The sequence below is a fragment of the Protopterus annectens genome, chromosome 13.part0, assembly GCF_019279795.1.
Source record: "Protopterus annectens isolate FY-2018-M chromosome 13.part0, PAN1.0, whole genome shotgun sequence".
NCBI classification, from domain to species: Eukaryota; Metazoa; Chordata; order Ceratodontiformes; family Protopteridae; genus Protopterus; species Protopterus annectens.
Window position 1 is genome coordinate 1,015,986,933 of NC_056747.1, and position 26,433 is coordinate 1,016,013,365.

General features: G+C 43.8%; 1 protein-coding gene across 2 annotated transcripts in view; it reads left to right on the plus strand.

The window, feature by feature from the left end:
* WIPF2 (WAS/WASL interacting protein family member 2) overlaps positions 1 to 26,433 on the plus strand; it is a 950,999-nt gene that overhangs the window by 137,671 nt on the left and 786,895 nt on the right. Inside the window, exon 3 of one of the 2 annotated variants that reach the window (XM_044055015.1) lies at positions 13,451 to 13,573. The exons of the other annotated variant lie outside the window; for it this stretch is intronic. Coding sequence (XP_043910950.1) covers positions 13,451 to 13,573 — 123 coding nt within the window. The remainder of the gene's footprint in view (positions 1 to 13,450; positions 13,574 to 26,433) is intronic. 2 annotated transcript variants of the gene reach the window in all.

The window sequence follows — 26,433 nt, forward strand, 5'->3', positions numbered from 1 at the left end:
GGCTTAGGCAAGATACAGACTATGATTCCTCTGATCAGGTTTCCATTTCCTCCGATTCCTCTTCAGACCAGGGATACTCTCTACCCCCCCTATGAGGACTCTGATGCTGAAGAATCTATCCCTTCAGCCTCTCCTCCTGAGGATTACTGTTTTGGAGAAACGTTGCATACCATGAGGGAGCATTTCCATTGGGGAAAGTCAGGATTATTCGGAATCCAAGAAAAGGCTCCGGGACTTGCTTTTATTGCCTCAGCACAGGCCCCTGGCTATTCCGCCTGTGTTAGCTATTGTGGATGATGTGTTCTCTGAATCCAGCTTATCTCCTGATTCTTTGCCCCCTGCACCAGCCAAGCCAGATGGGTATTATAGAGTCCCTGACTCTCACAAGTTTCTTTATAAAAACCCTTCTGCTGACCCAGGAACCATTTCCCAGGGTCCCAAAGGGGTTAAGGCTTCCATTGCAAAAAATCCAGTCCCCTCTGACAGAGATTCTAGAGCATTGGATAGATGGGGGAAGAAAGTTTACACTTCTGCAACTTCAGCAGTGAGGGCTTTAAATTGCCAGTTTCACATGCTTAAGTACCAACAATATTTAATGGCTCAGTTAAAACAGAAAATGCTTGCAAGCTCAGAAGCTCCTGACTGTAAAGAAATGCAGGATTTATTGCATGCATTTGAACAGGTGGGAAAACATACTCTGCAATGTGGTTTTGATTCTTTAGAGGCCTCTTGTAGAGCCACAGTTACAGGTTCTGTGATTCGAAGACATGCTTGTTTAAAGAACAGAGTTTACCTGATCATGTTAAGGCAAAATTATTGGATGCTCCTTTACAGCATGATACCTTGTTTGGTGTTAAGGCAGAAGAGGTGTTAAAGAAAATGGAGGATAAAGCTAAATCTATGCAAACAGTCAAAGATTTCTTACAGGTACAGCCACCTCGATTTAGCAGAAATTGGCCTACAAAGAATTGGTCCTTTCCAGTGTCAGACAGGCCACAGAGAGGCACATACAGACGCCCAAGAGGCAGATCTCAACCCCAAGGCTCTAACAGACAATGACAGTGGGGTACCTCAACCCCAAAAGGAGGTGAGGACAAGTCTCAGCCTTACATGAAACGGTCCCAATGACTTCCCCCCTTCGTATGCCAAGCACTTCCTTTTTGGCAGCCCCCTTAGGGGGAAAACTAGCACTTTTCTCTCAAAATTGGCAAACAATCACCCAAGACAAATGGGTTCTGAATATTGTGTCTCAAGGTTACAGGTTCCACTTTCACACTTTACTAAGGCTAAAAGGAATGCCAAACCTGCCACAAAATCAATGGGCAGAGGCTCAAAAACAAATTTCAGCCGTCATGGACATGAGAGCTATTCAAAAAGTACTACAGCAGGAACAAGGACAAGGATTTTACTCAAGACTCTTCCTGGTCCCCAGAAAGGACAAAGCCTGGAGACCCATAGACCTTTCAACTCTAAATACTTACCTGGATGTTTTGAAATTCAAATTGTTGACACTACAGCAGCTTCTTCCCATGCTGGGCAAGAAGGCTTGGCTTGTTACTTTGGACCTCAAAGAGGCATACCTGCATGTCCCTATCAGACAAGATTGCAGAAGATACATCAGATTCAAAGTTGGTACAATGCAGTACCAATTCTCTGCACTGCCCTTTGGCCTTATCTACTGCGACCAGGGTCTTTACAAAGTGCCTGGCACCAGTAATTGCATTTTGCAGACAAAAAGGAATTCAAGTATATCCATACCTGGACGACTGCCTCATTCAAGCAGAGAGAAAGGGCATTCTTCTAAAGCGTCTGGTGTTTGTAAAAAGGTTGCTAATTTTTCTAGGGTACACAGTAAATGAAAAGAAGTCAAAACTAGTGCCCTCATAACCGATGATATTCCTGGGTGCCAGCTTAATTACAACGGCCCAGATGGCTTCTCACGCCAGACAAACAAGGACAGCTGACTCAATATTTTCAATTACTGGCAAAAAAGTCCCATCTCCCTGCAAGAAGAATTCTGCAGGCCCTGAGATTCATGGCATCCTGCATACTAATTCCATATGCCAGACTGCATATGAGGAAATTACAATGGTACCTAAAGTGTGTTTGGACTCAACACACTCACAGTTTAGAAGCAGTTATACCAATAATTCCCTGCCTACAACAGGATTTTCGATGGTGGGCACAGGCATGTCACCTCAACAAGGGTCATCCTTTCACTCTACCCACAGCCAGGCAGACTCTAACAACAGATGCTTCGGATTATGCCTGGGGAGCACACATGTCAGGAAAATGTATTCAGGGCAAGTGGACCACAGACAAAATGCATCTTCACATCAATCAAAAAGAGATGTTGGCTGTTCCAAGTGCCCTAACAGCTTCCAAGGACCTTCTGCATCCAGGGCAATTATTAAAGACAGACAACACCACAGTAATGTGGTACATAAACAAGCAAGGGGGCACTCATTCTTATCCCCTATGCAGGCAAGCCATGACCTTGTGGAACACAGCTCTAACTTATCAAGTTCGTCTGCAAGCACAATTCCTGCCAGGAAAGAAAAATACTCTGGCAGACGATCTAAGCAGAAATATCATGGACCCTCACAAATGGAAATTGAATCCACAAATCTTCTGCATGGCAATGCAAAAATGGGGATGCCCAGACATAGATCTTTTTGCCTTTCCACTGAATTGCCAACTACAAAAATTCTGTACAAGGACTTACCACACACAAGCATGGAAAGTGGATGCTCTTTCGTTCAGCTGGAAAAGCCTAAAAGTTTATGCCTTCTCGCCACTGTCTCTCCTTTCAAAGGTACTCTTAAAAGCCAGACAAGAAAAACCACAGATGATCCTGATTGCTCCAGACTGGCCACGCCAGCACTGTTGCCCAATCTTAAAGAACTTAGCTCAAGGCCCACCATGGATTTTGCCTCAAATTTCACACCTTCTGACTCAGCAAAACAATCGGATCCTGCACGGTCAGCTCAAAATCCTAAACCTGGCTGCATTGCAGATTCATTAGTCAAACATGCAACACCTCTCTCTAAAGCTGTTATGGATGTCATTTTGGAGGCCAGGAGACCTAGCACCAGGAAATCTTACTCACAAAAATGGAAGAGATTCCGTGCCTGGAACCAGGCTCAAAGCCTTGACCCTCTTGTTCCAAACATTCCTCAGATTTTACAATACTTAACTGAGATGCTGGACAAAGGCCTATCCTTTTCATCAATTAAGATCCACGCCTCTGCCATTTCAGCACATCACTACACGGATCCTCCTTTATTCTCTCATCCCTTGCCAAAGCAGTACCTTAGAGGGGCTAAAAACATAAGACCGCCCTGGAGAGCACCAACTTGGGACCTCAATTTTGTTTTGGAAAAACTGACCCTGCCACCTTTTGAGCCAGCCAATACAGCCAATCTAAAATTTTTATCATGGAAAACAGCTCTGCTCCTGGCAGTAACTTCAGCACGAAGAGTCTCAGAGCTACAGGCTTTAATGGCAGTGGAACCTTTTATAATTTTTCATCAGGACAGGATTTCTTTAAGGACAAACCCTACCTTTATGCCAAAGGTGGTATCTAGTGTGGCTCTAAATCAAACCATCCATTTGCCAACTTTTTATCCAAACCCCCAGAATAAAGGGGAGAAACTTCTGCACTCTTTGGGCATACACAGGCAGCTATGCTTCTACTTGGACAAAACAAAATCTTTCAGGAAAACTGAGCAACTGTTTGTAGCATATGCTGCAGGATCACAGGGCAAGGCTGTCACAGGGCAAGGCTGTCTCAAAGCAGACTATCTCCAAATGGATAGGACACTGTATTCGTTACTGCTACACACAGCATGGAAAATCAGTCCCTAATAACATTAGGCCACATTCTACCAGAGCAACAGCCACTTCAACGGCCTTTCTCAGAGGAGTACCAACCAAGGAAATTTTGGAGGCTGCAACTTGGAGTTCAGTGCACACCTTTACCAAGCATTACCACTTGCCTCTTTACTCTAAATCCAGAGCAGGATTTGCCACTGCAGTTCTGCAGGGCCTCATAGCCAATCCTATCTCTTTTTATAGACCAGCCACCTAACCTTAGCTTTGGGATTCTACCCAAGTGTAATGACTGCAACAGTGTAACACGATGAACATAGTACAGTTTTGTACCTACCATAAATGTAGATATTCGAGTGTTCACACTGCTTGCAGTCCAGGTTACCCTCCCTCCATCTCCTCTGTCCTAGCTGCACTTATCTATACTTTTCTGTCCTATACAACCTTTGGTAGTGTATTTGCTTGTAACTGAAGGTATCGTTTTTAGTTTTTATATATATATATATATATATATATATATATATATATATATATATATATATATATATATATATATGTATATATTTGTTTTATTAGCAATATGTATTGCCTACCTACTTGGGGGCACCTGACATCTGGGGCAAGAAAAACTGAAGAAAATGGCGTTGGATGCAACTTGTATACCCCTGGTGCACTGACGTCACGGAAGAAGCGACAGCAACCGACGCCGGACCAAGACTTTGGACCTTTGGCCGACTGCAGGACTGCCTGATGGCAGGATAACCCAAGTGTAATGACTGCAGCAGTGTGAACACTCTAACATCTACATTTATGGTAGGTACAATACTGTACTTTGTTTTTAACGCAATTGTACTTTTCACTTGCTTTTGGCAGTATGAGACTGTTGGATGTCTTTAGAATGTGTGTAGGTTTTAAGGTAGGGCGATGGGTTTGATGAACAAATTCAAGGCTTACTGGCCATTAAAGAACATAATAATCTAGATCCCATGTTCTAACTTGTGTGTTTATATAGTCATCCAGTTTTTAAAGTGTGGTTTTTGATGGTGTGAATTTGAGATGGAGAATTTTATTCCGTATGTGTGCAAGTCTCTTGAGATAAGAGGCTGTCGCATTTCACAGTATAGGTTAATGGGCAAATACTAGGCAATTGGTCTGCAGACCCATTACAAGCCTAGCCAAAAAAAATCCTGTTTAGAAGATGTCCTTCAAGGATGCATCTGCAGTCATAACATATGGGTTGTCCTGCCTCAGGCAGCCCTTCGGTCGGCCGGATTCCAAAGTCTGGGTCTGGCCTCGGCTGATGTCGCACTTTCCCCGACGTCTGAGCTTCTGAGGTATAAAGGCATCAGCCGACGCCATTTTCCCCAGTCTTTCTTGCCGCACGGTGCCCGAAGCAGAAGCTGTTCGCAAGTGCCGGTCGGTCAGATCCAGAGATTTCAGCTACCGAAGATTTTGAAAAAAGCTAAGTACCCCGTTGGGGACTCTTTCTTGCCTCAGCCGATGTCAGACAAAATAAATAATTGTTTAACTTGTGGGAAACAAATACCTCATAAGGATTTCCATTCTTACTGCCTTCCTTGCTTAGGCCCAGACCACGACGTATCAGCTTGTTTAGCCTGTGCCTCCTTCAACCGACGGACTCTTAGACGTCAGTCGGAGTTTGCAGAGGAATTTTTTGGTACCGCTTTTGCTTATAAGATGCCGTCGGAGACTCCGACTTCGCATATGGTCAAAAAACGCAAGGAAAAGGACCGACACTCGCGGCCCGCGGTTTCGGCTGAAACCACGGCTAGGTCTACCACGAGTGTCTCTGAGTCCACAGTTATTACTACTTCCGAAACCATACCTCCGACCACCGAGGCCAGAGAGGCCCCGGCTGAGTCTGCTTCAGCACTCCCTACCGAAGCTAGTGCTCAAGAATTGTCCGACACCATACCTTTGGACATTTCTACCCCTGCACGTGGGGCAGCTAGGCCCCCAGCTTCTATGTCTATTAAGACCTTCTCCAGGGCTAAAGCTGCCAAACTTTCAAAAGCTTTGCCTGCCAATCTACTTCCCAGAGGCCTTCCTCTAGTTCTCAGATTCTCAGTCTTGCTGAGGACCTTATATCCTTAATTAGGGGTTCCCAACCTCACCCAGACAGGGCCTCCCAACCTTCTCCAGACAAAAGGCCCAGGACTGATCCCTCTGAACCTCTCTCCTCAGATTACTCCACAGATGGATCTGATTTGTCAGACCATCAGGAAGGGGCATACTCGCCTTATGAGGATTCAGATGCAGAAGATTCTATTCCTTCGGCCTCCCCACCTGAAGAATTTTCCTTTAGGGAGACTTTACACTCCATGAGGGAGCACTTTCAATGGCAGGGTCAGGATTTCTCTGACTCTAGAAAAAGATTAAGGACCTTTTTGCATTTGCCCCAGCATAGGCCCTTAGCCATACCACCTGTTTTAACTGTAATTGATGTATACAATGATGTCAGTACTGCACCTGATTCTCTTCCCCCGGCCCCTGCCAAACCTGACCAATATTACAGGGTCCCGGATTCTCATTTCCACCTGTATAAAAGCCCATGCTGCAGACCCAGAAACTATTTCTCAGGGCCCTAAAGGGGTTGCAGCTGCTACTGCCAAAAATCCCCTTCCCTCTGAAAGAGAGTCTAGAGCATTAGAGAGATGGGGAAAAAAGGTTTATACATCTGCTACTCTTTCTGCCAGGGCATTAAACTGTCAATTCCATATGATACAGTACCAAGAATTTTTGTTAGATCAGCTGAATAAGAAGCTTTCTTCTCCTGAACCTTTAGACCGTAAATCCCTTCAGGATTTGGTACACAACTCTCAGCAGGTCAGTAATCATTTCTTAAAATGTGGCTATGATGCACTGGAGGCTTCATTTAGATCAGCTATGACTGGGGCAGTAATTGTAGGCATGCCTGGCTGAAGGAGCAATCTTTGCCAGACCATGTCGAGGCTAAACTCCTCGATGCTCCAATGGAGAAACAAAATTTATTTGGCTCCCCTGCACAGGAGATTCTAAAGAAGGTGGAAGAAAAAGCAAAATCTGTGCAAACAGTAAAGGAATTCCTGCAGGTCCAACCTCCGAGGTTCAGCAGAAACTGGCCTACAAAGAATTGGTCCTTTCCAGACACCTCCAGAGCACAGAGGGGCAGGAACAGACGCCCTAGAGGCAGAGGTCAATCAAAGGGTGCCTACAGGGGCCGTCAGTGGCAGCCTGCCAACCAGAGGAGTAGTGCCACAGCTACAACTACAACCACTACCACAGGACAGACACAATGACTTGACTCTGATTCCGCCGACCAGGGATCAACTGGAAGCTCCCTTGGGCGGAAAGCTGGCTTTATTCTCAAAAAACTGGCATTGCATTACAAAGGATACATGGACATTGCAAACAATAGACAAAGGATACAGGTTTCACTTCCACACTTTGCCAAAAAGGGGCGGAATGCCAAACCTTCCACCAAACCAGAACGCAGAGGCTTTAAGACAAATCAGCAATTTACTTCAGATGAAAGCTATAGAAAGGGTACCATCTATAGAACAAGGCCAAGGATTTTACCCCAGATTATTCCTTGTACCAAGAAAAGAAAACCAATGGAGGCCTATTCTCGACCTGTCCACACTGAACACATATCTCATTGTGCCAAAATTCAAAATGCTGACCCTACAGCAACTTCTTCCCATGTTGGGCAAGGAGTCTTGGCTGGTGACTCTAGATCTCAAGGAGGCATACCTGCACGTCCCTATCTGACCAGATTGCAGAAGACACCTCAGATTTCTTGCAGGATCAGAGCATTATCAATTCTCAGCATTGCCCTTTGGCTTATCTACTGCGCCCAGAGTATTCACGAAATGCCTGGCATCAGTAATTGCACATTGCAGACTTCAGGGAATTCACATTTATCCATACCTGGACGACTGCCTAATACAAGCGGACAACAAGAAAAAATTGTTAAAGGACTTGGCCTATGTCATACACCTGCTACAGGCCTTGGGATACACAGTCAGCATTCGAAAGTCAAGACTAGTGCCATCCCAAAGGATAACCTTTTTGGGTGCGGATCTGAACACAATCACTCAGATGGCTTTTCTCACAGAAGAAAAACAAAAACAACTTCCAGATTACTTCATGATTTTGACAAGACAGACTCCGCTTACTGCAAGGAAAGTCCTGCAGGCCCTGGGTTACATGGCATCCTGCATAATCTTGATTCCACATGCCAGGCTGCATATGAGAAAATTGCAATGGTACCTAAGGAATGTATGGTCTCAACACAGTCACAGTCTAGAGACCATGATACCAATCATTCCATGCCTTCAAAAGGAATTCTTGTGGTGGGCTCAGGCCTGCCAGTCCAACAGAGGGTTGCCTTTCAACAAACCAAAAACAAGGCAGACCATCACCACGGACGCCTCGGACCGAGGATGGGGAGCACACATGGAGGACAAATGTATCCAAGGCCTATGGCCTCAAGGGCAGCTAAGCATGCACATAAACCAAAAGGAAATGCTGGCAGTGAGGCATCCAATCGAGGCCTTCAAACCATTCCTCCATCAAGGACATCTGTTAATTAGGACAGACAACACCACGGTCATGTGGTACATAAACAAACAAGGAGGCACACATTCCTACCCTCTATGCCGGATGGCAATGAATCTGTGGAACCTATGCCTGAATCTCAATATCCAGCTACAGGCCAAATTCGTACCAGGAAAAGAATTCACTAGCAGACAGCTTAAGCAGAACTACCACGGATGCACACGAATGGATGCTGCATCCAGACATCTTCAAACTCATAACAAAGAAATGGGGAATGCCAGAAATGGATCTGTTCGCCTCCCCACTCAACCACCAACTGAAGAAATTCTGCTCAAGGGCATACCACCCACAAGCCTGGAGGGTGGACTCTCTCTCTCTTTCAGCTGGAATTGCCCTAACAGTATATGCCTTTCCACCTCTCCCATTGATGTACAAGGTTCTACTGAAGATCAGGGAGGAACAGCCAAAGGTGATACCAATAGCTCCGGACTGGCCAAGACAACACTGGTATCCGCTACTGAGAAGCATGTCTCAGGCGAACTCATGGCCTCTTCCCCTATGGCCTCTTCTAACGCAGAACAATTTCAAGACCCTGCATCCAAACTTGAAAACATTGCAACTAACTGCCTGGAAAATTCCTTAAAACCAAACCAAACTGTTTTCTCAGAGGGTGAAGGACATTATCCTGGAGGCTCGCAGACCTTCCACAAGGAAGACATACACAGCTAAATGGAAGAGATTTCTCATTTGGAGCACAACAAAGGGCACAGATGTCACAGTGGCAAACCTAGCACACATCCTAGAATACTTAGCAGAATTGTTCCACAATGGCCTGTCTTATTCTTCCATTAAGATTCATGCTTCAGGAATTTCAGCAGAATACAATATGGATCCACCTATCTTCTCTCACCTTCTTCTCAGACAATTTTTGAGAGGGATAAAAAATGTAAAACCTCCAAGGAGACCCCCTCTACCTGCATGGGATCTCAATTTTGTTCTGGAAAAATTGACACTACCTCCTTTTGAACCAGCAGCATCAGCAGACTTACAGTTTTTATCTTGGAAAACTGCTTTTCTTCTGGCAATCACTTCAGCAAGAAGAGTATCCGAGTTACAGGCTTTAATGGCAGTGCAGCCTTTTCTTATTTTCCACCAGGATAGAGTGTCACTGGGAACCAATCCTACTTTCATGTCAAAGGTGGTATCCTTGAACTAAGCTATTCATTTGCCTACGTTCTTCCCTAACCCACAGAACAAAGGAGAAAAACTTTTACACACCTTGGATATACACAGACAACTATGCTACTATCTGGGCAGAACTAAAACCAACAGAAAAACTGACCAACTTTTTGTAGCATATGCAACTGGGGTGCAAGGAAAAGCAATTTCCAAACAGACAATTTCAAAATGGATAGGAAATTGCATTCGCTTTTGCTACTCCTTTCATGGAAAGACAGCTCCTGAAAATGTCAGGCCTCATTCCACAAGGGCTACAGTCACCACTACAGCTTTCCTACGAGGGGTGGCTACCAAGGACATTTTAGAAGCTGCTACTTGGAGCTCTGTGCATACATTTGCCAAGCATTACAATCTACCTTTATACTCCAGATCCCGAGCAGGGTTTGCAACTGCAGTTCTGCAGGGGATCTTAACTACATCATCCTTCTCTTAGTACCTCCTCCCCCAGTTTGGCTATGGTATTCTACCCATATGTTATGACTGCAGATGCATCCTTGAAGGACGTAGTACAGTTTTGTACCTACCATAAATGTAGATGTCCGATAGGTATGCATCTGCAGTCAGGATTACCCACCCTCCTTCCCCTCTGTGGTATTCCTAGGGTGCTTACCCCTCTTTCAGCTAGCTGGGGGAATCTATTATGGTGTATTTGTTTGTTTGTGTGTATATATATATATATATATATATATATATATATATATATATATATATATGTATATAATTTGCTACTGTTTGGAACTTTTCAGCATTTATCCAAATTTAGCCTTCCTAGAGGGCACCTGGCATCTGGGGCAAGAAACACTGAGGAAAATGGCGTTGGCTGATGCCTTTATACCCCAGAAGCTCTGATGTCGGGGAAAGTGCGACATCAGCCGAAGCCAGACCCAGACTTTGGAATCCGGCCGACCGAAGGGCTGCCTGAGGCAGGACAACCCATATGTTATGACTGCAGATGCATAGCTATCGGACATCTACATTTATGGTAGGTACAAAACTGTACTTTCTCTCTAGCCTTAAGGAAGGCAAGAGAAGATAGAAGTAGATGTGAGCTAGGAAAGGGCCCAAGACTGAGCACTGTGGTACACCACTGATAACATTTTTGCTTATATGAGTGACAGCTGTCTTTCTAACTGCATAGGTTCTGCTAGACAACCATTTAGCTGTCTACTGTGCAACATTAGGATTTATATTTGTATCTAGAAGTCTGTCAGTAATGCCTGCAGGGAACAGTGCCAAAGGCCACGGCCGCGTTCATATATTCTGTATGTACTAATAACTGCTTTTGACTGCTTTAGTTACTTTTTCAGTGACATTAATGAAGTTAGAGGTGGGACCTTTCCTTGACGAAGCCAAATTATTGAGGGTCTGGGAGTAAAAGATTTTCAATGTCCAGATTAATGAGGTCTGAGATTATAGCTCCATAGCTTTGCATATGAGGCTAGTAAGAGTAATAGGTCTGTAGTTACCGGGGTCTGTGGTTGGGCCACCCTAATTTAACTGCATTATAGTAGCTGTTTTCCAGGAATTGATGGCTTCTTAATTTTATTGAGGCTGAGAATCTTTTTTTGTTAGGTCACTGGATTGTTTCAAAGTAAGTTTTCTTTACTGCTTTGTAAGTCAAGCATAATGTTTCCTAAGGTGACATAGAGGAGAGAGAGAGAGTTGCTGCTTAATGTATAAAGGAACTTTTCTTCATGTATGTAACTGTCTTTTGTTAACAGTACATGTTTTCTTTATTTGCACTTTCGTTGTCTGAGCCTTAAGTGATTCGAGAGAGTGGCGTTCCATCACCCATATGAAAAAATTTGATTATGTTTTTGAAGAATTCTTTACCTTCTCCACTTGCTTTCCTAACACAGCTGTTTGAACAACCAGAGGATGAAATGAGGATGAAATGAGCAGTAGATGACTAACAACCATTCAGCGACATCTTTGCAGGGCATGCTCCATTAATGGTGCAATTTTGTCTCCCAGCATAATATTTCACGTTAAGCTCCACTCCGTGCAAGTCTGTAATGAGCATATACATGGAAATAACAAGCGTCTGCAGTTAGTTTCTCCCATTGCAGTTACTCCAGACAAAACTATCAACCCCGAATGCACAATGGACACGTGCAGACACACTGTTTTGTTATTTTTATCTACCTGTTATTGGTTAAGTCAGTCTTAAGGCAGCCGGCTCCAATGTCATGGCACCATGAGGAGCAGTGAGTGTTAAATAGAACACAGTAAAAATGTGCCGAAGTTACTAAGAAGGCAGATTAAGCTGGCATAGTAAGTTTATGACTTAAATGATGCAGATAAACCCCAATGTAACGCGATGCATTTTTTCAGAAGTGATGCAATTCCTCATCAGTCACGAGTCACTTCCTGCCTTTGTGGTAGAACACAAGCTGCACCCTCATGGTTGTGCTTTATCAAGCTTTACTTTACCCCCGAATCTAAATTCTTTGTAGTGCACGGAGTGCCATGAGTGTGCTCCAGTGTTTGGGGGGACAAACTAGTTATGTGCTACTCAAGCATGTGACCTGATTTTAATCATGCTTGAAAAGGTGCTTATTTGTTAATATTGGGTCTTACCTAGGCAGTAAGTGCTGAAAGTGCCAGCCAGCAAGTTAGCAGCAGAAATTACCTTGATGTCCTTCAAGGATGCATCTGCAGTCCTAACAAATGGGTTGTCCTGTCCTCAGGCAGCCCTTCGGTCGGCCGGATTCCAAAGTCTGGGTCTGGCCTCTGCTGATATCGCACTTCACCCGACGTCATAGCTGCAGTTCAGCGGGTATAAAGGCATCAGCCGACACCATTTTCCTCCGTCTTTCTTGCCGCGTGGTGCCCGAAGCAGAAGCTGTTCGCAAGTGCCCTAACCATGCTTGAAAAGGTGCTTATTTGTTAATATTGGGTCTTACCTAGGCAGTAAGTGCCAGCCAGCAAGTTAGCAGCAGAAATGACCTTGTTTCTATCTACTGTGTATGCCTGTCAACCGTCCTTGAGTTCAGGTTGTATTTTTGTCCTGTGCTCATAAACTTTCATTTCCTGGTAAATCACTGATGATTAGTCATTCAAAAATACTAAAAGCAGACTTTCACACTTCTTACTGTTCACAGTGCATTTGATGGTAAAGCCTGTCATTCTATTAACCATTCAAGTAAATTAGAGCAGTGTATACAAATTCTCCCTGGTTTTGATCCTTTATCTCGCCCATGAAAAAGAAAAAAAAAGCTGATAGGTTTGCTCCTACTGTCTGTTTCACAGCAATCTCTAAGGGCTTTACTGGCATTTATAGGAGATGTATTCACCCCTCCCTTTTCGTGTAACCAGTAGTTCATGGAACAGGTAAAGCTCCATGCACTACAAAGAATTATGATTGGGTTTCTGATCATAACCTTTGTGTTCTCAACGTGGATGCCAAGGTTCGCCACTTGAGCTGTGCTCTCAACGTAATTGTCTTGGTGTCCACATCTCAAATACATAATAACATGGTTACAGTCTGAGACTTGATCATAACCTTCTATATTATTGGCATATGGTGAAGCTAATAATTCATGAATAAATTTAGCTTTTGAAATGGTTATAGTTTGTTTTGCTTTGTTTTGTGAATTTAGTTTATTTAGCTATTAAATGCTGTAAAAACTTTTGAATGACTGAAGTTTTGGAGTAGCATAATGAAGTATTTTGTTGTAGTAAAAGAGAATTATTGCTTGTTTAGTGGCAAACCACTTGCCAACAAGAGCAATGTATGAAGCTGTGATTTCTTAAATGGGACATGAATGTAAGTCAAGTAGTCAGTCCAGAGTAGTAATGTAAATAATTTCATTTGCAGAACCCAAAGGAGGAGGTGGAGGAGGAGGAAGCGGTGGATTTGGTTCTAGTTCGGGATCTGTACCTCCTATGGGAGGCCTTTTTCAAGGAGGTGTTCCCAAACTTAGACCTGTAGGAGGAGGAGGTAAGAGCAATGATTTCAAATTGTGCACCTTCAAAAGAAAAAAAAAGCGTGAAACGTAACTGAAAACTAGTTCCAGGCACATGACTGCACCATGTTGCATTATTTAGCTAAAGATGATGGGCATCTTTAACACTTTGGCCTGCAGTGACTTTGCAAATTCTACTGCTGGTAGATGATATCCTTAAAGTACTTGTAATCTGACTGCAGTGCTATATCTTAACACACACTGTACTAGTAGTGTTCATTTGCCGAATAAACGAAACCGCAAATCACGGACATTTAACAGGTAAGAGGTTTAAATTCGCTAATCATGCCTACCATGTTTTAGTAAGTGTGGCAGTGTTATGCATGTGTGGTAGGCATGATTAGCGAAATTTAAACCTCTTACCTGTTAAATGTCCGTGATTTGCGGTTCCGTTTATTTCATGTGTCGGTGAAGTGGATGTCTATATTCTAACTTGTCGATGTACTGACATGAACCCATATATGTATGTGTATATATATATATATATATATATATATATATATATATATATATATATATATATATATATATATATATATATATATATATATATATATATTTTTTTTTTTTTTTTTTTTTTGAATGTGCAGACAAGACTGTAAATGGAAGAGAACTGGTGTTAAAATCTTTGCTTCAGGTTTAACCGCTGTCTTGTATGCAAGGTTTCTGCCTATTCCACTGACATTTAAGAGGTCAATTAGTGGCTGAAGTACCAGAGGAGTTGTAGGGGCGGTAGAGTAAGTGGCCAGGAGCCTGATGTGCAGAGCAAGGAAGACATTCGTGGCCAAAGACTTGTTCTTCACTCCATAAGTTGTGGGTTGAGACCCAGTGAGATTAACTTGTAATAGTGGCTTGAACAGTTATCATTAAACTACTAATAATATGGACAATATGCAGCATTTTCAGTGGGTATATAATGAGCAGGAACATGTCCGTAACTGCTATAGGACAGACTAGAGCATGTAGAAGTATACCAGCAGCAAGCATATTTTAACTTGTGTGGCTGCATGGAGCTTTTGCCCTTGTGCATGCAGACACTGTTTGTATAGTTCTAATTTTTTATGCTTTAAGGTTGGGGTGGGAGAGGGTGCACTCATTTTGGCCATGGTGATGCACATAATGATGAGGAACAAGGGAAGATGAAGCCAGTTAGTAAATTGGATGTTCTTGAGCTGAGGATGCAAAAGGAAAAAACTCTTCATTGCGTATGACAGGGAAAGACTGTTAACCAGTGAGACTACTCAGTGTAGTATATCATAATCATAAATGTTTCCACACAGTGAAAAGGAGTTGCCTTGATGTAATGAAACAAGCTGGACGAGTCCAAAATTAAGTCCTTTGTTAACTTACCATTACATGATACTGCATTAAAGGTTGCACATGAGTCAGTTCCTTAGAAGCAAAGGGAAGCCTGTTTGACCATAACTTTGTGTAGTGACATCCCTGGTTATTTAGCATAAATGTAGTTGTTCTAATTCACACGAGTCTTGCCTTGACTTTCTGTTCTACTCTTAAGAAATTCTCAATTTAGCTTTTAGAACAGTCTCAGCAGTGATAACAACTCCTCCCCAGACTTACTGATTTTCTTCAGTGTCAGTCATGAGACATGAAGCTTTGCCTTTTGAGGTAATGCGTACAGCAAAATGTTAGGAGTGGTTTCTTCACGGTATTTAATGTGAAACTTAGAACCCTTCTGATTATGGAGGAGTCTCCGCTGGAAACCATTTCCTCCTGGCTGAGGTGTATGTTAGAATTTAAAAAAGTAAGGTAAAGGCCATAATTTTGATTCACATCTTTGTTTCCTTTCAGCCTCATTTATTTTGAATGGATTGTCAACTTTTTTATTAATAAGTTTATTTTAATAGGATTCGTTTAGACTAATTCGGGGACTTAGGAATTCGGTTTTAATTGGGCAGTTCTACAAGTTGTCTGTTAAGCTAGTTTGTCAGAACTACTTGCTCAAATCTAAGTAGTAGTAACAGTTTTTACTCCCCCCCCCCCCCCCCCCATCCCCATGAGTCCACTGGTTGTGCTTCTCTAATATCCAACCCAGGATCCACCAATCACTCCTTACAGGAAGTTTCGGAAGTACTCCTTTTACAGAAGGCCCCCCCTTGACTCCTAAGAAAAGGATTTTAAGGTACACCTTCCATTTGACCAGGGATGCAAAGGATCTATGAGGATTTGAGTTTGTGGAGCAGAGAGCCTCATGAATGTAGTGGATCGATCATAATCTTTGACAGCAGGAGTAGCTAGTACAGTCACGTTATGATATTGTTGCCTACCTCCAAAACCTGATGTGATCAATTGCAAGACTCTTGGTCTCCAGAAGAGGTTACATACAGTGGATATAAAAAGTTTACACACCCCTGTTAAAATACCATTTTTTGTGATATAAAAAAAGGGGACCACAATAAATTATTTCAAAACTTTTCCCACCTTTAATGTGACTTATAACCTGTACAATTCAATTGAAAAACAAATCTGTTGGGGGGTAAATATAAAAAAGTTTTAAAAAAGTACAATAAGCTGGTTGTATAAGTGGGCACACCCTTAAACTAATACTTTGTTGAAACACCTTTTGATTTAATTACAGCATTCAGTCGTCTTTGGTAGAAGTCTGTCAGCATGGCACATCTCGACTTGCCAGTATTTGCCCACTCTTCCTTGCAAAAGCACTCCAAATCTGCGAGGGCATCTCTTGTGCACAGCCCTTTTCAGGTCACCCTACAGATTTCCTATTGGATTTAGGTCTGGGCTCTGGCTGGGCCATTCCAAAACTTTAATTTTCTTCTGGTGAAGCCATTTTTTTGTTGATTTGGATGTATGCTTGGGGTCATTGTTGTGTTGAAAGGTGAAATTCCTCTTCATCTTCAGCTTTCTAGCAGACGCCTGAAGGTTTTGGGCCAAACATGAGTGATATTTGGAACTGTTCATAATTCCCTCCACCTTGACTAAAGCCCCAGTTCCAGCTAAAGAAAAGCAGCTCCAAAGCACGATACTGCCCACCGCCATGCTTCACCGTGAGGATTGTGTTCTTTTGGTGATGCGAAGTGTTGTTTTTGTGCCAAACATACCTTTTGGAATTGTGGCCAAAAGGTTCAGCCTTGGTCTCATCAGACCATAACACATTTTCCCATATGATTCTGGGAGACTTGATGTATTGTTTTGCAAATTTTAGCTGGGCCTGGATGTTTTTCTGTGTAAGAAAATGCTTCCGTCTTGCAACCCTACCCCATAGCCCAGACATATGGAGAGTATGGGAGACTGTTGTCACATGTAGTTCACAACCAGTATTTGCCAGAAATTCCTGCAGCTCCTTCAGTGTTGCTGTAGGTCTCTTGGCAGCCTTTCTGACCAGTTTTCGTCGTGTCTTTTCATCAGTTTTGGAGGGACGTCCAGTTCTTTGCAATATCACGGTTGTCCCATATTTTCTCCACTTTTTGATGACCGTCTTCACTGTGTTCCATGATATATCCAATGCTGTGGAAATTTTTTTTGTACCCTTCTCCTGACTGATGCCTTTCAACAATGAGATCCCTTTGATGCTTTGTAAGCTCTCTCTGAACCATGGCTTTTGCTGTAGCAGGCAACTAAGTAAATGTTGGGAAAATCCTACTGGGACAGCTGAACTTTATTTGGGGTTAATCAGAGTCTCTTTAATTGATGGTAGGTGTGTATCCAAGAAGACTGAATGCTGTAATTAAATCAAAAGGTGCTTCAGCAAAGTATTAGTTTAAGGGTGTGCACACTTATGCAGCCAGCTTATTGTACATTTTTTTATTTTTTATATTTTTTCTCCTAACAGACTCGTTTGTTTTTCAGTCTAGTTGTACAGATTATAGGTCACATTAAAGGTGGGAAAAGTTTTGAAATGATTTATTGTGGTCTCATTTTTTATATCACAAAAACCTGGCATTTTAACAGGGGTGTGTAAACTGTTTATATCCACTGTAGTTACAAGCATTCCACCCCCACCCCCAAAGATGGATAAGTGGCCATCAGCCACACTACTAGCCATACCAGGAACTCATGAATTTTGGTCACCAGTAGCATAGAGAGGTAGCCTGCCTATGCCACTGGGCTAGTCACCTGTTCTGTTTTGGATGTGGATGTCTTGTGTGTTAAGAAATAAGTTGATTGCAACTGTGGACCTTTATTATTAAGTTTGTTTTATTGGGTGATCTTTTCTTAAACTGGTTCAGAAACTTTGGGGGTGGAACTAGCCAGTTCAGTAAGTGATCTCATAAACCAGTTTGCCAGGACTGCTCGGGTGTGAGTAATGGTAACCCTTCCATTTTGGATGGGAATATAGGATGTTCATCATGATGTCCTTCATGGATGCATCTGCAGTCATAACAAGTGGGTTGTCCTGTCGTCAGGCAGCCCTGCAGTCGGCCGGATTCCAAAGTCCGGGTCCGGCTTCGGCTGATGTCGCACTCCACCCGACGTCATCTCTGTTGGTCTTCGGGTATAAAAGCATCAGCCGACGCCATTTTCCTCAGTCTTTCTTGCCGCGTGGCGCCCGAAGCAGAAGCTGTTCGCAAGTGCCGGTCGGTCGGATCCAGAGATTACTTCTACCGAATACTACTTCGAAGACTTCTAAAGCTAAGTACCCGTTGGGGACTCTTTCTTGCCTCAGCCGATGTCAGAAAAAGTTAACAATTGTTTAACCTGTGGGAAACAAATACCTCATAAAGATTTCCACTCTTACTGTCTGCCTTGTTTAGGCCCAGCCCACGACGTAGCAGCCTGTTCGCCTGTGCCTCTTTCAACCGATTTAACGCTTAGGCGTCGGTCGGAGTTTGCAGAACAGTTTTTCGGTTCTGATTTTGCGTACATTATGCCGTCGGATCCTCCGACTACCCCCAAAAAACGCAAAGATAAAGACCGACACTCGCGGTCCGCGGTTTCGGCCGAAACCACGGTAAAGCAAACCGCGAGTGTCTCGGTTTCGGCCGAAACCGAGAAAACTGCTCAAAGTACACCTGAACCAATTCTTACAACTGAGGCCCCTGCTACAACTCTTGAATCGACCTCAGAAATTTTACCCACTACGGTGGTTGACTTATCAGACACCATCCCCTTGGATGTCTCTACCCCAGCACGTGGTGCTGCTAGGCCTCCAGCTGCCATTTCCATTAAGGCCTTCGCCAGGGCTAAAGCAGCCAAGACTACTAAAACAGTGCCTGTTAAACCCCCCACATCCAGGCCCTCTTCTAGTTCTCAAATGCTTTCTTTGGCAGAAGATTTGATTTCTTTAATTAGAGGATCTCAATCTCACCCAGACAGGGCCTCTCAGCCCCCAGAGAAGAGACCTAGGGCAGAGCCCCCTGAGCCAGTGTCTTCTGATGTTTCTGCTGATGAATCAGACATAACTGACCAGCCTGAGGCTCCCTTCTCCAATTTTGAAGATTCTGATGCTGAAGAATCCATTCCAGCTGCTTCCCCACCAGAAGAATTCTCCTTTGGGAAACCTTGCATGCCATGCGAGAACAGTTCCAATGGCAGCAACAGGATTTTTCAGACTCCAGAAAAGACTTAGGACCTTTCTGCACCTCCCACAGCACAGGCCCTTAGCTATACCTCCTGTTCTCTCTGTGGTGGATGATGCTTTCAATGATGTTTGCTCCGCTCCAGATTCTTTACCCCAGCCCCTGCCAAACCAGACAGATTTTACAGGGTGCCAGATACTCATCACCACCTTTACAAGGCCCCACTTGCAGACCCAGAAACTATATCCCAGGGTCCCAAGGCAGTAGCCATGACCACAGCTAAAACCCTATTCCTTCTGAAAGGGAAGCAAGGTCACTAGACAGATGGGGTAAAAGGTCTACACTTCAGCTACTCTCTCAGCTAGAGCTTTAAACTGTCAGTTTCACATGATACAATACCAAGAGTTTATGCTTGATCAGTTAACTAAAAACTAACCACTGATGAATCTCTTGATAAGAGATATGTATTAGAGATGGTAAATAACATACAACAGGTTAGCAACCATTCCTTAAAATGTGGCTATGATGCACTGGAGGCTTCATTTAGATCAGCCATGACAGGCACAGTGATAAGAAGGCATGCATGGCTAAAGGAACAAGCTTTACGGATCATGTTAAAGCTAAGTTGCTAGATGCTCCTATGGACAAGACAAGTTTGTTTGGTACACCTGCCCAGCAGGTTATGAAGAAAATGGAAGAAAAGGCAAAATCTGTTCAAACTGTTAAAGATTTCTTGCAGGTTCAACCCCAAGGTTTAGCAGGAACTGGCCTGCCAAAATTGGTCCTTTCCTGACTCCACAAAATTTCAAAGGGGCAGGAATAGACGTTCCAGAGGCAGAAACCAATCCAGAGGAGGTGCCTACAGAGGACGACAGTGGCAAGGTAACAACAGAGGCACAGACACAACCACTGCCACTACATCAGCACAACCACAGTGACTTAATCCTAAATCCGCCTACCAGGGAACAAATAGCAGCTCCTCTAGGCGGAAAGTTAACCTTATTTTCAAAGAACTGGCACTACATAACAAAAGACAAGTGGATTTTACAAACCATAGATCAAGGTTACCGGTTTCACTTCCACACTTTACCAGTCAAAAGAGGAATGCCAAATCTACCTCCAAATCAAAAAACAGAGGCTCTACGCCAGATAACGGAGTTAGCAAACATGAGAGCTGTGGAAAGAGTGCCAACAGCAGAACAAGGAAAGGGGTTCTACTCCAGACTATTCCTAGTTCCAAGAAAGGAAAAAGTTGGAGACCAATTCTCGACCTGTCCACCTTAAATACATACATCATTGTCCCAAAATTCAAAATGCTGACCCTACAGCAACTTCTTCCCATGCTGGGCAAGGAGTCTTGGCTGGTAACTCTAGATCTCAAGGAGGCATACCTGCACGTCCCCATTCGACCAATCTGCAGAAGATACCTCAGATTTCTTGCAGGATCAGAGCACTATCAATTCTCAGCATTGCCCTTTGGCTTATCTACTGCGCCCAGAGTATTCACAAAATGCCTGGCATCAGTAATCGTCCATTGCAGACTACAGCGAATTCAAATTTACCCATACCTGGTCGACTGCCTGCTACAAGGGGACAACAAAAGCAAGCTGACAACAGATTTACAAAGGGTCATTTACTTGCTACAAGGACTGGGATACACAGTCAATTTACAAAAGTCAAGGCTGATACCATCCCAAACAAGGACATTCTTGGGCTGAATTGGACACAGTACAACAAATGGCATTCCTGACTACAGAAAAACAAAAAGAACTTCCTCTTTACTTCTTGGCACTAACAAAACTGAACAAGTTAACAGCAAGAAAAGTTCTGCAGGCCTTGGGCTTCATGGCATCATGCATAATCTTGGTCCCATTTGCCAGACTACATATGAGGAAACTACAGTGGTACCTAAAGAATTTATGGTCCCAACACAGACACAGTCTAGAAACAGAAATCCCACTAATTCCATGCTTAAAACAGGAGTTCCTATGGTGGGCTCAGGCATGCCAGTCAAACCCAGGCCTACCCTTTCGCAGATGTCAACCAAGCCAGACCATCACAACAGACGCTTCAGACCTAGGATGGGGGGCCCACATGCTGGACAAATGCGTGCAAGGATTGTGGACACAGGATCAACTTCACCTGCACATCAATCTAAAAGAAATGCTGGCAGTAAAACTGGCAATCCAAAAGTTCAAACCATTTCTCAAAGAGGGCCAGTTGATGATAAGGACAGACAACACCACAGTCATGTGGTACATCAACAAACAGGGAGGCACTCATTCATACCCCTATGCAGAATGACCTTGGAGCTGTGGACCCTGGCACTCAGCTACAACATTCAGTTACAGGCAATATTTGTACCGGGGAAAGACAATACTCTGGCAGACATATTAAGCAGAACCACTTCGGATGCCCACGAATGGAAGCTGCACCCGGACATCTTCAAGACCATCTCGAAGAAATGGGGAATGCCACAGATAGACCTATTCGCATCACCTCTCAATCACCAGCTCAAAAAATTCTGCACAAGGACATTCCACCCACTAGCATGGAAAGTGGACTCACTCTCCTTCAACTGGAAAGGCCTAACAGCATATGCATTCCCACCTCTTCCTTTGATACACAAGGTACTACTAAAAATCAAGGAAGAACGTCCAAGGATAATCCTGATAGCTCCAAACTGGCCAAGACAACACTGGTACCCACTACTGAAGAGCATGTCTCGAACAATATGTGGCCAATACCCTGATGCCTTTGATGTTAACTCAGAACAACTACAGCATCATACATCCAAACCTAAGAACGCTGCAACTGACTGCATGGAACATCACATAGCAGCAGCTAATCCAGAACTTTCCCAAAGAGTTAAAGACATTATTCTTGAAGCACGCAGACCTTCAACAAGAAGGAACTATGCTGGAAAATGGAAAAGGTTTGTCATTTGGAGTACGGAAAGAGGAAAAGATGTGTCAAACATAGATATGCCTAACATTCTGGAGTATCTGGCGAACTTCTTCATTCAGGCCTGTCCTACTCCTCCATCAAGATACATGCATCAGCTATTTCAGCAGAATACAGCTTTGATCCACCTGTTTTTCGCACCCTTTGCTCAGGCAGTTCCTCAGAGGAATCAAGAATGTAAAACCTCCAAGGAAACCACCATTACCAGCTTGGGATTTAAACTTTGTGCTAGAAAAGTTGACACTATCACCCTTTGAACCAGCAGCAACAGCAGACCTACAACACCTGTCATGGAAAACTGCTTTCCTACTGGCAATTACTTCAGCAAGGAGGGTTTCAGAACTACAGGCCTTAATGGCAGTGCAACCCTTCCTAATCTTCCACCAAGATAGAGTGTCCATGAGGACTAATCCTACATTTATGCCCAAGGTGGTATCCAGAGTGTCTTTAAACCAGGCAATCCACCTACCTACCTTCTTTCCCAACCCACAAAACAGAGGGAAAGAATACTGCATACCTTGGATGTACATAGACAGCTACGCTACTACTTGGACAGAACAAAAATAGCAGAAAGACTGACCAACTTTTGTAGCCTATGCAACAGGAAGGGAAGGAAAAGCTATTTCCAAACAGACAATCTCCAAATGGATAGGAAATTGCATACGATACTGTTACTCCTTCCATGGAAAACCAATTCCACAGAACATAAGACCTCATTCTACAAGGGCAAGCCACTACCACAGCCTTCTTACGAGGAGTGGCAACCAAAGACATTATTGAGGCGGCTACTTGGACCTCCGTGCATACATTTGCCAAGCATTATAATTTGCCTCTATATTCCAGATCCCGAGCAGGGTTTGCCACTGCTGTACTGCAAGGGATCCTAAACACACCATAATCTACTTTTATCCTCCTCCCCTAGTTGGCTATGGTATTCTACCCACTTGTTATGACTGCAGATGCATCCATGAAGGACATAGTACAGTTTTGTACCTACCATAAATGTAGATGTCCGAACTGGATAGCATCTGCAGTCAGGATTACCCTCCCTCCTTCCCCTCTGTGGTACTCCTAGGGTGTTTACCCTCCTAATAGCTAGCTGTTAGTGAGTCTTTTATGGTGTATTTGTTTGTATATATGTACATATATGCTTATTGCTGTGTTTACCTCTATCTATTTGGAAACATTGGCATCTATCCAAATTTTTAGCCTGCAAGAGGGCTACTGGCATCTGGGGCAAGAAACACTGAGGAAAATGGCGTCGGCTGATGCTTTTTTACCCGAAGACCAACAGAGATGACGTCGGGTGGAGTGCGACATCAGCCGAAGCCGGACCCGGACTTTGGAATCCGGCCGACTGCAGGGCTGCCTGACGACAGGACAACCCACTTGTTATGACTGCAGATGCTATCCAGTTCGGACATCTACATTTATGGTAGGTACAAAACTGTACTTTACCCTGCTGCAGTCATCACACTTGGGTTAGCCTGCCATCAGGCGGTCCCGCAGTCGGCCCGAATTCCAAAGTCTTGGTCCGGCGTCGGTTGCTGTCACTTCTTCCTTGACATCAGTGCGTCAGGGGTATATAAGAGGCATCCGACGCCATTTTCTTCAGTCTTTTTTGCTGCACGGTGCCCAAAGCAGAAGCAGTTCGCAAGTGCCGGTCGGCCGACACCTGAGATTTTCGATTTGAATTTCAGTCCGAAGTCTTCAATAAAGCTAAGTACCCCGTTGGGGAACATTTTCTTGCCTCAGTCCGATGTCAGAAAAAGTTAACAATTGCATTTCTTGTGGGAAGCAAATGCCTCATAAGGACTTCCATTCCTATTGTATTCCTTGCCTCGGCCCAGACCACGACTTCACAGGTTGTCGGTTTTGCGCTAGGTTTAATAAACGCACTGTCAAATGCCGTTTTGACTTCGCATGGCATTATTTTGGTAGGAAATTCAATTATATCATGCCGTTGGAGCAGCCGACAACTGCTATTCTTAAAAAAATGCAAGGATAAGTACAGGCAGCCTAGGAATAAGCCAGACCACGAGGCCTCAGCTGGGTCTGTCGCCGGTTCTCCGGTTTTCAGTGAGGCGCCTACGCAGCCCCTGACGACCGCAGTGCTGGAACCCCAGACAGCTGCCAACTCCCACGCAGAGTCTACTAGGCCGACGCAGCTATCTACCGACACCGGAGCAGATTTAGGCACCGGTGCAGAGGAAACACCTTCGGTTGCAGGTGTCCTCAGACCGACTACTCCCACCATTAAATCTTATGCAAAACTTAAAACTCCTTTAAAACCTAAGAAAACTGTTCATCAGTCTACAGGTCAAGGCCCCATACCTAAGAAACAGATGCTTAAGATGGCTGAAGATTTAATTACCCTTATCAGGGGTTCCCATCCCCCTCCTGATAAAAGACCAAGACAAGAGGAGGATTATGCATCCTCTGACCAGGTTTCTCTCTCCTCAGATTCTTCTGAGGAACAGGATTACACTTTTCCACCTTATGAGGATTCTGATGCTGAAGACTCTATTCCCTCAGCATCTCCCCCTGAAGACTACTCCTTTGGGGAAACATTACATACCATGAGGGAACATTTCCACTGGGAAGGCCAGGATTACTCTGATTCTAAAAAAAGGCTCAGAGAGTTCCTTCTATTACCCCAGCACAGACCTCTTGCTATTCCTCCTGTTTTAGATATTGTGGATGATGTCTACTTGGAGTCTAGTTTAAATCCAGACTCTTTACCTCCTGCTCCAGCCAAACCAGACAGATACTACAGAGTACCTGACTCGCACAAATTCCTTTATAAAAGCCCTGTAGCTGACCCAGAAACCATATCCCAGGGTCCTAAGGAAGCAAAGGCTTCTATGGCTAAAAATCCTGTGCCCTCTGAAAGAGATTCCAGAGCCCTAGATAGATGGGGAAAGAAAATATACACCTCTGCAACTCTGGCTATGAGAGCATTAAATTCCCAGTTTCACATGTTGAAATATCAACAATTCCTGATGTCTCAATTAAAACAAAAAATGAGCACACACACAGAATAGCCTGAGTTCAAGGAAATGCAGGATCTGTTGCATGCAGCTGAACAGGTGCGCAAGCATACTTTACAATGTGGATTTGATTCACTGGAAGCTTCCTGTAGAGCAGCTGTTACTGGCTCAGTCATTCGTAGACATACTTGGTTAAAAGAGCAAACCCTCCCTGACCATGTTAAAGCAAAATTATTCGATGCACCTTTACAACAGGAAGTATTATTTGGTGTCAAAGCAGAAGAGGTTTTAAAGAAAATGGAGGATAAGGCTAAATCTATGCAAACGGCCAAGGATTTCTTGCAGGTACAACCCCCTCGCTTCAGCAGAAATTGGCCAACAAAAAATTGGTCCTTTCCAGCTTCAGACAGATCACAGAGGGGCAAATGCAGATGCCCAAGGGGCAGAGGTCAGTCACAGGGCCCTTACCTTGCCAATGGGGTTCTGCTACCCAGAAAGGAGGAGAAGACAGGCCCCAAGCTAACAGAAGCTACCAAGCAATTCTCTCCTGGCAACACCCTTGGGAGGAAAACTAGCATTTTTTGCAGACAACTGGCACATCATCACAAAAGACAAATGGGTTCTAAACATTGTCTCTCAAGGATACAGATTCCATTTTCATACCTTACCAAGGATCAAAGGAATGCCAAACCTGCCACCAAATCAATGGGCAGAGGCACAAAAACAAATTACAGCTCTCATGAACATGAGCCATTCAACAGGTACCTACACAGGAGCAGGGACAAGGATTTTACTCGAGACTCTTCCTAGTTCCAAGAAAGGACAAAGCATGGAGACCCATTCTGGATCTTTCAATTCTGAACACCTATCTGCAAGTACCAAAATTCAAGATGCTAACACTACAGCAGCTTCTTCCCATGCTGGGCAAGAATGCTTGGCTAGTCACTTTGGACCTCAAGGAGGCATACTTGCATGTCCCTATCAGACAAAATTGCAGAAGATACCTCCGCTTCATTGCAGGTTCAATGCATTACCAATTCTCTGCACTGCCCTTTGGCTTTTCTACTGTGCCCAGGGTCTTCACAAAATGCCTGGCATCAGTAATTGCATACTGCAGACAGAGGAATTCAAATATACCCATACCTGGACGACTGTCTTATTCAAGCAGAAAGCAAGGACATTCTTTTAAAGCATCTGGCATTTGTCAAACACCTTCTAAGTTGCCTAGGGTACACAGTCAACGAAAAGAAATCAAAACTAGTGCCCTCACAAAACATAACATTCCTGGGTGCCAGCTTGAATACAACGGCCCAGATGGGTTATCTCATGCCAGATAAACGACAACTGTCTCAATATTTCAAAATAATGGCAACAAAAACCCAACTC